This window comes from Myotis myotis, unplaced genomic scaffold, assembly GCF_014108235.1.
Source record: "Myotis myotis isolate mMyoMyo1 unplaced genomic scaffold, mMyoMyo1.p scaffold_m19_p_15, whole genome shotgun sequence".
Taxonomy (NCBI): domain Eukaryota; kingdom Metazoa; phylum Chordata; class Mammalia; order Chiroptera; family Vespertilionidae; genus Myotis; species Myotis myotis.
In genome coordinates this window covers 52,731,361-52,747,193 of record NW_023416319.1, presented here as the reverse complement: position 1 = coordinate 52,747,193, position 15,833 = coordinate 52,731,361, and the positions used below count along the sequence as shown (strand labels likewise).

Sequence of the window (15,833 nt, the reverse complement as noted above, 5' to 3'; positions counted from 1 at the left end):
CGGAATGGTGCAGTGTCTGGGCCAGGAAGGAGGCTACAGGCCGGGTGGCAGGGCAGGGTGACAGAGCAGGCCACTGGGGAGAACGTGTCCCGGGCCAATGGCTGAGAGACCCACGGAGCCAGGGGGACCCAGGGCCAGCAACATGCAGGCACCTGCTCACACATGCCCCTCCCTCACGGCCACTGGAGTGAGCATTACAGTTCCTGCTCCCGGTGGACTCAGTGGGAATGTCTCTGGGGATGGGAACCCCTATACCCAGGGGAGACAGGTAGGTAAGCTATTTATTTTTTTAAATGTATGTTAAGTAGTTGATAATGGAACTTTCTCATTAGCTGGAACAGATTTTCAGTTTGGATTCCTGGGAAAACCCAATAAATTAATCCCATGACAGCACATAAGATACGGTCTACCTCTCCATTTCTAACGTATTTTTTATTTATTTTCTGTGTTTTCCAAAAGGTGCAGAGCAACATTAAATAGTGACAGTTGCCTTGGCTTGCTTTTATTTTAATGAGAGGGCCTCTAATGTTCTACTGTTAAGTCTGAATTTGGCCTTAAATTTCAAGTAAATATTCTTCTTCGTGAACAGTATGCTCCATTCATACATTAGTCGCCAAGAGTGTTCACCGAGAATGGATATTCATATGCAGTTTCATCAAAAGCTTTCCTGTGCTCAGCAAAACCATCCCATTTCTGTCTCCGTGGGCTTGTTAACGTGTTGACGTATTAGCTCTTCTGAGCAAAATCATCCCGCGTTCCTGGCCCGAATCCCAGGGGTCAGGCTCGATTGTGCTTGACTGTGCTCAGGTGCATTCCACTGATTTGATGCTTAGGGTATTTCTCGTCTGTCCTTTCCTTTTTTATTGTTATGGATTGGCTCTGGGTGTACCGCTTAGTGGCTAGACAAGCGTACACTTTACATAGTGTTCCCCTCACTGTGGCTCCCACTGGCACAGGCACAGCTATCGCAGGGTTACTGACTATATTTCTTCCTTGGCTTTACTTAGGGCCCATGTAATTTTCTATTAGGGGACGTATTTGTCACGTTTATAAATCATAGTTATGTTAGCGTCATACAATGAATAGGAAAGGTTTTCAACATGAATTGTGTAGTGGAACTAGTTTAAATATAATATAAAATCATTGTACTCTCCAAGGCTTGAAGTAATTCATTTTAGAAACTGTATCAGCTATGGCTTGCTTTTATTTTTCTCTGAGGTTTAGTTGGCTGTCAACTTACTTAATTTGCACTATGGTTATTGGTCTTTTTGCGTTCTAAACATTTTTAGTGTATTTTGGTTACTTATATTTTCTAGATAATATCCCAGTTCAAACTGCTTTCAGTCTTCTAGTGCAGATCTACATCGTGTATTTTTCTAAGTTTCTTCTCCATATCTTCATTCCCAATAGCTATATTTTTGCATTTTCTCTCCCTCCCGGTTTCCTCCCTCCCTCCCTCCCTCCTTCCCTCACTGCCATCCTCCTTCCTTTCTTCCATTTTTGTTGTTGATTAGAATTGCCAGAGGTTGATTTTCTAATTTGTGTTTTCAAAGAAAATCAGTTCTTGAGTGTAATCAGCAAGTTCTATTCTCTTTCTTTCATTAAATCCACTAATTTATCTCTTAGTAATTCCTTCCTCCAGTTTGCTGATGTCTGTTTTGTTTAGAAGTTATTTTCAACTTTTTGAATCAAGAGCTAATTCATTTGTTTTCTTTGTTCTTGTTTAAGATATACTGAATTCTATGAATTTTTCTCTGTGTACAGCTTTAGCCACATCAAATTGCATAAGGAGTTTCCTTATAAAATGTGTCTGCAATTGGAGTTTGATTGTTTGGAACCCAAACATGATTTGGGGAGGATTTTGTGAAGTGGGTGAATGCTTTGGGTTCACCGTTCGCTTATTGATGCTCAGGGCGTGTCCATGTCACGCTGCCCTGGACATTCCTGCCTGGGACTCCACGGGGCTTCGCTGGTGCTGTGCTGTGTAAACGCTGCGATGGGCACTCTGATGCAGGACGTGTCATCCTGTGTGTGGGGCGTGGTGTTTCCTGCATTTGTCTCTTCATGGTTCCACCCTCCCCACCCCCTTGAGAAAATGCACTGCAGTATTTCCATTTCTTCCCCCCAGTATCTCCTTGGGTATCTCCCAGTGTCAGGAAGAGTAGAAAGTTCTGGTTGTCCTGGCTCCTGTCTGGCCCATGGGGAGGAGCTCCCTGCTTTGTGCTGGGCACTGGGCCCGTTTCCTGGGCACAGCAGCCCGGTGGCCTCAGGCTGTCCTAGCCTCCAGGGCTGCCCCTCATCTGTGGGCAGCAACGCCCTGCAGGGCGCCGTGGGGATGTGTGGGTGCCAGCAGGGGGGCAGTCCTCTGTGAACGTCACTCATTGGCAGTGAGAAAGCTGGGCTGTTTCAGGAAGGGCCCCTCAGGGGCACTGCACGGCAGCCTCTGGCTCTGGCCAGGCCTCATCCATCTTGAGGATGGCAGTCCCCACTGGCCTTCACCTGCTGCTCTCCGTCATTCTCCTGAGTCTGCGCAGCTGGCCCTGGGTTCGGATCAGATCGTGATGGTCACACTCCCCAGGGTTCAGACCCCAGCTGCCCCGCTTCCGAGCTTTTTAACCGAGGTTGATGGCTTCAGCCCTTTGGGCCTTGTTCTGAGGGCCCTGAAGGGCCCTTCCTGAAACAAGAAAAATGGAACTGTGATGTGTGGGGAAGTGCGCTGCCCTGGGGGGTGGGGCTGGAGGGGCTGTGCTGGGGGGACTTCTGGGGGCTGGGCAGGCTCCAGCTGTCTGGCTGTAAGCCTCCAGGGCCAGGGGACACAGGGCATGGATCAGGGAAGCTGCCTGTCTACAGAGAATGGCACCGGGGGTGGCACTGGGGGTGGCACAGGGGTGGGAGAGGTTTCTGTTGGAGGGTCAGGACAGGTGTCCTGGTGAATCCTTGAGAGACTGTGGCCTCTGGACGAGGCCTTGGCTCTGGGCCCAGTGGGGGGCTGTGTGTTCCCTCCCCCCACCCCTCGGGTGGCACCAGATGCCCCTGCTCCTGAAGCACAGTGAGGTCCCAGGGACAGGAGGATGAAATTCAAGGGAAGGGAATGGATTTTTGTTTGTTTTTAAGGAAAAGTATTATTTAAAGTATCAGCCTAATTGGATGTCATTTAAAAATAAAAGAACTGTGTTCTTTCTTTTTGTACCCCAGCACCCCAGGTAGGCTTGGGGGGTGGAGGCCTGCCCCCCACCTGTTCATCCAGAGGGCCCGCCTCCCTGCCCTCCAGGACCCTCAGCTCTGACAGCCCTTCATTGTCTGGCTCGCTCAGGGCTCAGGGTCATGCTGCTTGGGAAGGGGAGCTGCCGAGCTGCTCCCTCCTGGAACCTGGGTCCTCCCCCTTTCCTGGTGGGAGCACCTGTTTGGCCGAAGCCTAGAAGGGGTCCAAGAGGAGCACTTTCCATGGAGGTGGGATCTGCACCGGCCCTACCTCTGCCTCAGAGGCACCTGGAGGGGCCAGCAGAAGTGACAGGCCTGGCCTAAGGTTCCCTCCGCTTGCACGGCTCTTGTCCTAGCCTGTGCCCCGCTCAGCCTCCAGGAGCTCGAGTCACCCACCCACATGCGGAGCGCTGGGGGCTCCCCTGAAGACTGATGGCATTGGCTCGAGAGGGAAAGAGGCCAGAGGTGAAGGGGAGAGGAGGCCCCAGGCTCCCCTTCTCTGCCTTGGGCCCACCCCCCCAAACCTGTGTGGGAAGCCAGTGGCTCGCGGGAAAGGGCAGGGATTCTCTGAAACCCTCCCTGCGCCTCCTCGGCCGCTCCATCCCAATAATGGGATGTTATTGTGGACAATGACATTTTGTCCCCTGGGCAGCCGCATAAGAAGCTGAGTGGACAGAAAAGAAGAAAAGGAGGGAAAAGAAGACGAAAACCCCAGACTGGGCAGAATTTGTGTTTAGGAGTGTGAAGAGGAGAGGGCGAGATTCCTCAGTCAATGCAGAGAGTACTGGGGAATGGGAAGGGATTCAGAAGAAAAATATGAATCACGCATCTGCAACAAAGCCTTACTGATCAGCATCTGTCCCGGCCGGCCCGGCCTCTGTAGAGGAGGTGCTGGCGAGGTGCTGCCTAGCTCCCGTTCCCATGGCAGCGGCCTCCTGGCTGGAGCCTGGCTTACAGCCCAGAGGGCACGGGAGGGTGAGCCTGGCCACCCTCATGGCATCTCTGAATGTGAGTTCTTGAAGCTTGGTTTATACGAAAACGTCCCCCGCCGCCCTTTGGCCCCAGTGCCCACTGGCCTGGAAGGATGCAGAGGTGGGAGCTGTAGGGACGGGGCCAGCGTGTCCTCCCAAGGACTTCCCTGGGGGAAAGTCCAAAGGGGTGAGTGGGAGGAGGGTGAGAACTGAAGAGTCCTGTCAGAGGCAGGTCACCCCTGCCACTCCCCAGCCCGAGCATCGGCCGAACAGCCACCCCTAGGCCAGGGCTGCTCTGGGCCCCACGTGCCAGGACAGGGCAGTGCAACCAGGCCATGAGCTCCACTGCTGGTTCTCCCCATGTTTTCCTTGTCTGTGGAGGGGCACATTGGCTGTGCTGGGCATGGTAGCAAGAGCACCGGCCCCCATAATCTGTGTCTAAGAAAGCAGTAGGTGACCTTGAGGACAAGTGCCTGTCAGTGTCCTATGTTCTGGTGTTGCCCAAACCAGCAGGTCCCAAGCATGCCCTGAGCACAGTGGCCTTATGCCTTGCTCACTGCCACCTGTGAAATAGGTGCTGGAGGTGCAGAGGAGGGTGCTGGCTCCCGCTCATGGGGTGCCCAGGCCTTCCTCCCAGCCTGCTGGGCCCCAGCTCCTGCTTGCAGCCAGACCCTGAGTAGCCAGGGCTTTCTGGAGCTCAGGGGGACACATTTCAACTCAAAGTTAGGAAGAGCCGACAGCTGGGACTTGGAGGGGGAGGGACAGCCCCCAGCGGGGAGCTTCCTGCTTGGACCCCTCAGTTGCTGGGGGTTGTTGCGGTCGGGCCCTTCCATCCCTGTGGTTGGAGGATGCAGAGGAGAATTGGCAGCAGAGCTGCAGGAAGTGGGTCCCCAGGGTTCTGGGATCCAATCACCTGAGCTGCAGGGCAGACAGACCCGGGGCCACCTGGGCAGATGCAAGACTTGGCTTGCAGGATCCTGGCTTCTAGAACCTCTTGCACCCACTGGAATCTCTGGAAATGATGGTGAGCTAAGCAAGAAGACTCTCAAGCAGGTGTTGCTTGCCTGTGCTCTGTGCAGATGCTCCCAGAGGGCCTGGCACTGGCAGGTCCCTGGGCGAGTGCCACTTTGCCCCAGATGGGGATGGAGTGGAACCGCATCCTAATAGTTCCAAGAAACTTCAGGTCCCAGAGTGGGAAGGGGAGGGGTGTGCAGTGAGGAGGGAGGGGCACGGAGCTTTCAGGAGCAGAGAATTAGAGAAGGGGGAGAGGAAGGAGGACCTGAGAGGGCAGGAGGTTGAGCTGGGGGCGGGCAGCCCTGTGCTCCTCCAGCCAGAGGGCCCAGCGCCTGCTGCCTCTATCTGCCCCTCCCCAGCACCCTGCACCGCAGGTGGGACCACAGAGGCCATGGTGAAGCCACCGTCCACTGCTGGTCTGCAGCTTTTGCCGCATTTTCTGGTCTATGAGCCCAGCTGGGGACACCAGGATCAGAGGATGGAAGACTACGTGACATGAGGAGGGAATAAGGTGGTGCTGCTGCCTCTGCCACATGGCCTGGCCTGCGTGGGGTAGGAAGCCTGACTCTTGCCATCTTGTGTGGCCAGAGGGAGGAAGCCCAAGACACAGGCCCCCGCCTCACAGCGCAGAAACGACAGGCACAGTGCACTGCAGCCTGTCCCCGGCGTGACTCTACGCCTCTGTCCAGACAGGATGCCTCCCAGCACCCTCACCTCTCCCTCTGTGATGTTGCCAGGGGCCCCTAGGCTCACCAGTGAACACCCAGCTCCCACCCCCCGCCCCACGTAGGCAGGTTCTTAGTTACAATTTAGTCACAGGTTCCGGCGAGTGGAGGCCGCCTTCGGCACCCGATGGCTTTAGGAGGGCAGGGTAGCCCTCTCCCACTCCCCCCTCGGGTGGTGTGAGTTCAGGGTAGGCCCACATCCTCACTCCTGCAGAGGACCCCCTAGAGTTTACCCAAAGGGTTTGCATTATTTGCTCAGAGAATCTGGGGTTGGAGCCATACACTTAAATAAGCATTTCACTTACAAATTGTGTTGACCTGAAACTTCCTGCTTAGAGTTCCCTGCTATGTAGAGTGAGGGCTGCCTCTGCTAATCCCGCTCCCCAGACTGGCCCCTAAAGGGGTCACCTGCCAGATCCTGCAGGAGGAGCCCACCTGAGGCCCATGCAGGCCTGGGCTGGGCTGTGCTGGAGGAGGGCAGGGAGGGCGCCTCCTTCCCCCCTTCCCTTCCCCCCTCCTCCCTCCCTTCCCCCAGAGCTGTGGGAGGAGACTCCATGTGACCTGACTCCAGGGGCTGGGGTGGGTTAGGGGCAGCCTGGCACAGATCCCCGTTTAGCAAGAATGACACAGGCGATTAGGAAATATTGATCTTGGAGTGAGTGAGCAAGTGGGAGTGCTCCAGGGCAGACTTTCCAGAAAGCAAATGAGGTGGGAGGCGGGCAGGTCCACAGGCCTTGGCACCCGCCCGTCCTCTCTCGCAGGCTCTTCCTTTCCCAGGAGTCTCCTTCAGGCTCAGACGTCCCCTCCTCAGGAAGCCAGGGTCTTCTTCCTCTTTAGGGCACCATCAACTCAGGGCTTCTCCTGTGGTCCTCGAGCAAGCCAGCCGCAGCCGGCTTCTGTGGGCTCCGCAGGGCCGAGGCCCGTGTCCTCCATTGCTGCACCTCCAGTGTCCAGGCAGGCCTGTGAGCGTGGATGAGTGAGTGAGTGACCGAATGGACAAGGGCAGGGCTCTGTGGGGCACCCCACCTCCTGCCACACCCCAGCGCACATGACTTCAGAGAATCAGTCAGCCTTTAGAGGGTGATAGAGTTCCCTCTGCAGATGGGACAGGAGGCCAGGGTCCCTGGCAGAGCTGGGCTCCCCTGGCCCTGGCTGGGTCCAACCGGCCAGCACGGTTCTCTCCCCCGCAGCGTCTTCTCGCTGCAGTGTGGCGCCTGCCCTGCTCCCCTCGGGGCGGGAGTGTTTGGAACCAGGATGAAGCTCGAGACAGCTCCGCTGCAGCACCCATTCCAAACTCTGCCGAAGTCAGGCCTCTTGATTAAGTGGCCGCCGGGTGGGGACACAGGGCTGGCACCTGCTCCCTCCCGGGCGCCGTCTCAGTGTCTCCCAGATAACAGAAGGGGGACTGGCAATGTGTGTAATTTCCAGTTGCTAATTGTGATGCCTCACAGCTTGCTGAGCTAAAAATACTCTCTGTTTTGTTGAGCAGGTTAAAAAATAGAAGCGGGTGCGCGTGTGCGTGTGAGCGTGTGTGCTGCCTCAGAGAAGCGCCCTGTGCACAGCCTGGCAGGGGCGCGGCTCCTGGCCGCTCCTCCACCTTCGGGAAGATTCCTGGGGCCTCATGCAGGATGGGCCCTGAGGGCCCTTTATGTATTTATGTATTTTTGGTTAATCCTCACCCAGGGATATTTTTTCCATTGATTTTTTTGAGAGTGGAAGAGAGGAGGAGGGAGAGAGAAACACTGATGCAAGAGAACTCGTCAACTGATCAGGGCTGGGGAATGAACCTGCAACCAGTATGTGCTCCTGACTGGGAATCAGACCCGCAACCCTTCCATGTGAGGGCTGATACTCTAACCACTGAGCACACTGGCCAGGGCCCTGAGGGCCATTTCTGTCTGGTGTCCAGGAAGCTTGGAGCCTCTTCGTTCCTGGAATCATGCAGAATGCCCAGGAACGAGCCTTTTCCCTTGTGCACAGCTGCGGGCTTCTGCCTGATGCTTAGAGTCGTGCAGGCCAAGGACAACGACGGGGGAAGTGACGGTTCCAAGAAGGAGCAGGGCTGTGAGGCGGGCAGGCCTGGGCAGATGTGTGCCGGTCCTCGTCTGGGAAATGGGGGTCTGCGTGCCCCCGGGTGAGAGGGGTTGCATCGGGTGAGATGAGATGTGTCACGCTCAGCACACAGTGGCTCCAACTCCCGAGGACGAACAGACGAAAGAAAGCTTGGCTCTGTGTCGTAAGTGTTTCCCTCCACGTCCTGCGTGGTTCAGGGTTCGGGTCTGGAAGAGGAGCCGCACAACAAATGAAAAAGAAAAGACACGAGATAATTTGGTAATATTGGGGGACCAGGCCAGAGAGTCCAACTCAAGAGGAAGGACTTCCACTGTGCTCAGGCCTCACCAAGCTTTTTATAGTGAGAGGTGAGGTAGTGGTTACCAAAGTTACACTTCTCTTGTGAGTTTCACTTGTTTACACCATGGTTATACTTCCTGCACTTCCTCAGCCCATTAGACTCCCAGATAAGATCTAGGGAGTGTTATAAGGTCAAGCCTAATTACGCTAAGAGGACTGTGCCCTCTAAGCTAGGACTTGTTTGTAACTTTGCCAGCAGGTCAGTCCGAGGCTTAACCCTATATCAGTTTCCCACAGCTCTGCTTCCGTGTTTCTCAGAAATTTCCAGACTGCGGACTATAAGATCTGGAAGGGGTCCGAAAATTCTGGCTGTGCCCTGGGAACTTGCCCCAGAGCTCCTCTTTTTCACGGTTGAGTGGAGGCCTGACACTGTTCCTGTCCGCTGAGCAGGAGACTCCCCTTCCCACTGTCACCCACCGTCAGCTGGGACAGAGCTGGCTGTGCCTGAGGCCAGCAGTTACCATGGGTGCCACCTTCCAGTGTTTCTCCTTCAGGCCATCTGGGCCGAGAGGCGGGCTCTGCAGACACCGGGTGCTGGGGGTGGATGCCCCTGAGCCCTGCCTCTCTCCCTAGCACGTGCCCAGGAGCAGGACTGGTCGGGGCAGTGGCCCCTCCCATGTGGCTCCTGAAGGATGAGGCCCCTGTCCCTCCTGGCCACCCTGAGCCTCTTTCTGTCCTCGCCCTCCCTGCCATCCTGCTCCTGGGCAGGGACTTCGCCCTTGAGGGCTGGAACGCAGGACTGAGAGCTCCCTGTGAGAGCAGACCCTGGCAGGGGCAACCCAGGGAGGTGGCAGGGCTGCCTCGAGCAGCTGTGGGCACAGGGATCCTGCAGGGATTGGCGGGTTTTAGAGTCACCGTCATTTATATCCTTTCCCAGGTACTGTTTGTGGCTTCAGCTATGGGAGGCCACTGGGCGGTGTCAGGCCTCCCAGGACCTGGTGGGGCTGTGGTACAGGAGGCAGGAAAAGCACTGGGAAAGGATGTCACCCTTACCCGGGGGACGAGTGCAAGTGCATGTAAAGGGATGTGAAGGTGTAGTGATTGTGCTGTTGGGTGTTCTCAGCAGGGCCTGACTGGGTGCTCTGACTGGGTGCACGCTGTGCGCTCGCTGTCAGAGGGAAGCCAGACTGGGCCTCTGCCACAGCTGCAGCTCCTGGGACCAGGGGCTTCTGGGATGATGGATGGGCTGTCTGTCTCTGAAGGCCATCTCAGGCACAACCCGAGTTTGGGACTAGGACGGTGCCCCAGGCCACAATTGTGTACACGTGGGTGTGCAGGGCTCTGGTATGCTCCTCTCTCCTTTGCTGCCCGATGGAGAGGCATGGGTCCCCCAAGGCCCTAGTTTGTTTAGACCACATGAGAAAGCACCGTAGCAGGGAGTGGGCCTACATCTCAAGCTAAAGTCTCTTGAAGAGGCTGCAAAAGGGAATTTCATTTGTAACCATCTGCAAAAAGCCCCTAAAACTCTCTTTTCCCCTCTCCCAGGGTCTCTCCCAGCACTGGGGCTGCCTGAGATCCCTCCTCTCCCTCTCCTGAGAGGCTCAGAAGTCTCCAGACCCAGGCTGCCCCGCTAGCTGCCCTCTTCCCCCCTGGGCCCTCAGTCCAGGCGGCTTCCATGCTGCCCATGCTTTGGTGCAATGTGCTCCTCAGCAGGTGTGCACACACGTGCATTACACATGTGTACATGCATTGTGCATGCCGTGTGTGTTATGTATGTGTGCACACTGTGCATACACTTGTGCGCTGTGTGCATGCTGTGTGTGCTGTGCATGTATACACACTGTGTGTGTGTGCTGTGTGTGCTGTGCATGTGTGTATGCAGTGTGCATGCTGTGTGTGCTGTGCGTGTATACACACCGTGTGTGTGTGCTGTGTGTGCTGTGCATGTGTGTATGCAGTGTGCATGCTGTATGTGCTGTGCATGTATACACACTGTGTATGTGTGCTGTGCATGTGTGTATGCAGTCTGCATGCTGTATGTGCTGTGCATGTATACACACTGTGTATGTGTGCTGTGTGTGCTGTGCATGTATACACACTGTGTATGTGTGCTGTGCATGTGTGTATGCAGTGTGCATGCTGTATGTGCTGTGCATGTATACACACTGTGTGTGTGTGCTGTGTGTGCTGTGCATGTGTGTATGCAGTGTGCATGCTGTGTGTGCTGTGCATGTATACACACTGTGTATGTGTGCTGTGTGTGTTGTGCATGTGTGTATGCAGTGTGCATGCTGTGTGTGCTGTGCATGTATACACACTGTGTGTGTGTGCTGTGTGTGCTGTGCATGTGTGTATGCAGTGTGCATGCTGTGTGTGCTGTGCATGTATACACACTGTGTATGTGTGCTGTGTGTGTTGTGCATGTGTGTATGCAGTGTGCATGCTGTGTGTGCTGTGCATGTATACACACTGTGTATGTGTGCTGTGCATGTGTGTATGCAGTGTGCATGCTGTGTGTGCTGTGTCTGTGTGCATGATGTAGGGCAGTTGTAAATGCTCAGAAGCTAAAGTTTTTTGTCTGAGGCCCCACAAAGAGCTTCTGACCTGAGTTGTGTTGACTCAGCGCTCCAGACTGTGCCCCCTGCAGGCTGGACCCAGGGTGGTCTTGCCCTGAGGGACCCTCAGGGACTGTGTGAGTCAGTGGGGCAATAGTGCCTCTCCCCTGGTACCTCCTGACCAGAGGGTCTGCAGCTTCCACAGTGGGAGAGGCCAGTGACTCAAAAAGCACCACTGACCAAGGAAACTACCCACGGGTCACCTTCTGAAACCAGAACTAAGTGATCGTGGGGGAGTTGCCCGCAGCACATGGGCCTCGGGTGGAGGGCTGGGGCCCGGGAAGCAGTGACGGCACCACAGAGCAGCTGAGGTTGCTGAGGTGCCTGGGGAGCCCGCCTTTGTTCTTTCATCCCACAAACAACAAACTTAAATGTCAGCAAACTGTTATTCAAACCAGTAATAAATTTCATCCCAGCGAGCACCATGGGCCAGACTCAAGCCGGCAAGAGGATGTGAGGGTCATTTTCAGCCTCAAGCATCCTGTAGTCTAGGGATTCCCCCCGGGAGGCTTCCTGGAGGTAGTGACACCAGGACTGGACTTGGAGACCCTAAGATTTCCTCAGCCAACTTCCTCCCCACTGAGCTTCTGCTTCAACATCTGAAAAATGCAGGACGGCTCTAGTCAGCGGTTCTCGGCCTAACCGGCATCGGAACCCCGGGAGGCCGCAGGGCCCGAGGGTGTGCATGTAACATGTTCCTCCCCCCATCCTGGAGGGAAGCCTCCGTGGGCCGGGGCCTTCCCATCCTGCCATGTGCCGGGACTTGCCTTGAGCTCTGCCCTCCTGGCACAGGGTTCCCAGAGGATTCTAAGGCGCCTCCAGGTGTTTGGCCAGGAGGCTCAGTTGATGTGCTTTGGGAGGGAGTTTGCTCTGTTTGTGCCCTCCTAGGAGGGCAGCAGCCTGCGCCCTCTCATGGCAGGAAAATAATCTCGACTACGGTTTGCTCTGCACAGAAGAGCTGAGGCCAGAATGGCTCAGAGCTCAGCCCATTGGGTCAGAGAGCAGGCTGGGGCGAGGGACAGGGGCATCATTGCAAGGTCAGCACCAAGGGCCAAGGGAGCCCTGTCCCGGAAGGGGGGAGGGCACGTGGCTGCCTGGGGAGGCAGGCACTGGGGCAGGGCACCTGCTTGCCAGGGACCGGACAGGACACAGCCTGACCATGGCGCCACCAAGGCAGGAAGGCCCGGCTCCTCCACTCCGACCTCAGCTCGCCTGCCCTCCCAGTTGGGGCTGTCTGAGCAAGGGTGTGTGAGTGTGAGTGTGTGTGTGTGTATGTATGTGTGCGAGAGTGTGTGTGTGTGTAGGTATGTGTGTGTAGGGGTGTGTGTAGGTATGTGTGTGTATGTGTATGTATGTATGTGTGTGTAGGTGTGTGTGTATGTGAGTGAGTGCGTATGTGTGTAGGTATGTGTGTGAGTGTGTGTGTATGTGTGTAGGTGTGTGTAGGTGTGTGTGTGTGAGTGAGTGTGTGTGTGTGTGTGTGGGGGGGGGGTTAGGCCACACCTGCAGCATGAGGGAGGGCTAGCCTTCAAGGCCTCAGGCAGGCAAATCCCCAGAGAGCCCCTTCCTGGTGCGGCTGCTGCCTCAGGCAGTGAGGACACTGCCGTCCAAGGGCTGGACCCTCCCAGGCCTCCTGAGAGCCCTGGGGACAGTGAGGTGGGACCCTCTGCTCCATCACGCATGGCCAGGCCACTGGAACAGCCCCAGCACGGGAGCACCCAGTCCCCGGACTGCTGCCCGACATCTACGTGTAATAGGCATGTCGAATCCAGCATGCCCCAAAGCAGGTTCCAGATCTTTCCTCAACCCCACGCCCATGCTTTCCCTGTGCTGGTTAGTCGCCGGGCCGAGGCTATTCCGTAACGTCCAAAGTCGGCCCCTCCTCCTCTGCTGTTGCTGGCGGTGTTGGCAGCGACATTGGACCTCGGTTCTTGAGTTCGGCAAATTCTAAGAGAGTTTATTTAGAAAGTTGCAGAGGTAGTAGAAGGGCCCTTGGAGCTTAGGAGGGAGAAAGGCAGAGGTAACACGCTGGGGGGAAGGGAGGGAGGGAAAGGGAGAGGCCCTGCTGGGTCCTTCTCTGGAGGGTTTTAAAGGCTGGCATTGCCTTAGCTGGCTTGGCTCAGTGGATAGAGCGTTGGCCTGCGGACTGAGGGGTCCCCAGTTCTATTCCAGTCAAGGGCACATGCTGGGATTGCAGGCTCGATCCCCATTAGGGGGCGTGCAGGAGGCAGCCAATCAATGATTCTCATAATTGGATGTTTCTATCTTTCTCTACCTTTCTCTCTGAAATCAATAAAAATACATTTAAAAAAATAAAAATAATAAAAAAAATCAAGGCTGGGCATTTAGGGAATTGAGGGGAGGATCTCAGTAGAATATTCACCAGCTTTAATCTGATGAGCCCAAATGAGTTTGATTCCCCTGACTTTGTCCGTCCATGGCAAGTGGCACTAACTGGGTTTCTGCCCTCTGTCCCTCTGAATAGGGTGGTTTAAGCTATTTACCCTCTGGTTGAGAGGAAAGGGGAAGCCATCTACTCTTAAGTGTCCTTGCTTAGGGGAGATGGGATTTGGGGATTTACTAGGTGGCTGTAAACTTAACCAGGTGGGCTGGTTAAGCATCTGTCTCAGCTTCCCTATTCCACTTGTCCGGGCTGACTACCTGTCTCAGCACCACCTGAGCTGCGCAATCTCTCCACCAACTGGTCCCTCATTTGCTGGGTCTCCACATGGCAGCCAAAGTGACCTTCACGCTGACCTTCATCCTGTGAAGGACCTTCACAGGACCTTCGCTCCTGTGCTCAGAGCTCCCACACCTCCTGCCTCTTCAGAGAAACAGCAGGCTGCACTCTGGCCCTGGGCGTGTGCATGGCCCGGCCGGTCCCTCTTCAGACCATTCTACCTGCTTGTCCCCTCCACACACACTGGCCTCAGGACCTTGCACCTGCTCTCTCTCTGCTTCAAATGTTCCTTTCTTATCCCAGAGAGCTGCACAGCTGGCGCCATCCGTGTGTGCCAAGGCCCCCTACCCGAGGCGGCCTGGCCCACCCCCACCTCGCATGCTCATATTCTCCTCCAGGCACGGGCATCGCTTTTTTCTGCCAGTGCTGTCTAACCCCAGGGGGCATGGCTGTGTGTCCGTCACCTGGAATGAGGCCTGGTGTGCACGGAGCAGGTGCTGAAGACACCTAGCGGCTGCACACCCGTCCGCTTGAGCTGATGTCTATGATTTTTTAAAAAAAGATTTTAAATTGATTCTTAGAGAGTGAGGACGGGAGAGAGAAAGAACGAAACATCACTGTGAGAGGGAAACAGAGATTGGCTGCCTCCTGCACCTGCCCTGACCAGCGACCGAGCCCGCACCTCTCAGTGCACAGGAGGATGCTCAACACACTGAGCCACACCGGCCAGGGCTTGAGCTGACGTCCGCTGGCACCCTGCTCACCGTGAGGGCCGGGGGGACCTGGCAGAGGCTCCTTTGATGCCTTATGGCCGGTTCTTCTCTTGCAGGAAGCTATGCCCCAGACGTCCATCATCTGCTCCAGCGTACTTGGGCCCAGCTGTAGTGGACAGGTGCCGCCGGGCATGGGGGAGCGAGGAGGTGGGGCCGGCGGCTCCGGGGACCTCATCTTCCAGGATGGCCGCCTCATCTCTGGGTCCCTGGAGGCCTTGATGGAGCACCTGGTCCCCACAGTGGACTATTACCCTGATGTGAGTGCTGGGCCTGGAGAACGGTGTGGTGGGGGAGGGGGGTGACCTGGGCTGCAGGGGAAGCTGCTGCCTGACAGGGAAGGAGTATCAGGGGAGGGGCATGGCGGGCCAGGGGGAGGGACTTCCCTGTGACCCCCAGGAAGGTGGACGATGGCCCTGGTGGTGCCAGCAAGTGACAGGTTCTGTGCAGGGCCCGGGGGAGGAAGAGGAGTCTGAAGGGCCAGCAGGTGCTGTGGAGTCCTGTGAGGCCTCACCCTGCACGTGTCCCATCCCTGAGCTGGGAGGTTTGCTTTGTGCACGAACCGCCATAGTCCAAAGTGAAGAGATGACAGCCTTGCACGACCGCCAGCATTCGGACCCGCCAGCGCCCGCACTGCAGGGGCAGCTTCCACCTACCGTCCAGATCCGCCCTCTTCACCGCAGCATGAGACGGGCATGGCCGGACCAGACGGGACCAGAGAGAAAGAATTCCCTTGTCACATGTGGGTTCCTCTGCCTCTGGGAGCAGCGGGCCTGCCTGCTCCCTTTGAGACCCAAGCTGGGCTGGCCTTTCCGGTGCCCACTTCGTCCCCAGGGCAGAGCTGGGCTTTCTGGCCTTTGTGAGTCAGGCGTAGCCTATGGGACGTGGGGGAGATGCTGGCTGGCGTGGCTCAGTGGTTGAGCGTCGAGGTTCAATTCCCGGTCAGGGCACATTCTCGGCTTGCGGGTTTGATCCCCAGTGTGGGGCGTGCAGGAGGCAGCCGATCAATGATTTTTCTCACATCATTGATGTTTCTATCTCTCTCCCTCTCTCCCTGCCTCTCTGAAATCAATAAAAATATATTTAAAAAAAGAAGGTGGGGGAGGAATCCCCCCACCCCCCATGCCCTCCAGCTTTTATCTGAGGGTGCTGGAGACCATTGAGCTTCCGGGGAGTCCTGGCCTCCCACCAAGTCAGACACCACCTCCCTCCTGGGGTGCTGTCTACTCTTCCATCCACACCCCCCTCCTTCCATCCCATAAGCCCTTCCTTCCATCCAAACCCCCTCCTTCCATCCACACCCCCTCCTTCCATCCACACCCCCTCCTTCCATCCACACCCCCCTCCTTCCATCCACAACCCCCTCCTTCCATCCACAACCCCCTCCTTCCATCCACAACCCCTCCTTCCACCCACAACCCCCTCCTTCCATCCACACCCCCCTCCTTCCATCCACACCCCCTCCTTCCATCCACACCCCCCTCCTTCCATCCACAACCCCTCCT

General features: G+C 56.2%; 1 protein-coding gene across 4 annotated transcripts in view; it reads left to right on the top strand.

Moving 5' to 3' along the window:
- The window catches only part of RASGEF1A (RasGEF domain family member 1A), a 72,126-nt gene that overhangs the window by 47,261 nt on the left and 9,032 nt on the right, over positions 1-15,833 (top strand). For all 4 annotated transcript variants that reach the window (XM_036337304.1, XM_036337305.1, XM_036337303.1 and 1 more), the window contains exon 2: positions 14,388-14,588. In XM_036337304.1, the coding sequence (XP_036193197.1) occupies positions 14,394-14,588 (195 nt within the window). In that variant the 5' untranslated portion in view covers positions 14,388-14,393. The remainder of the gene's footprint in view (positions 1-14,387; positions 14,589-15,833) is intronic.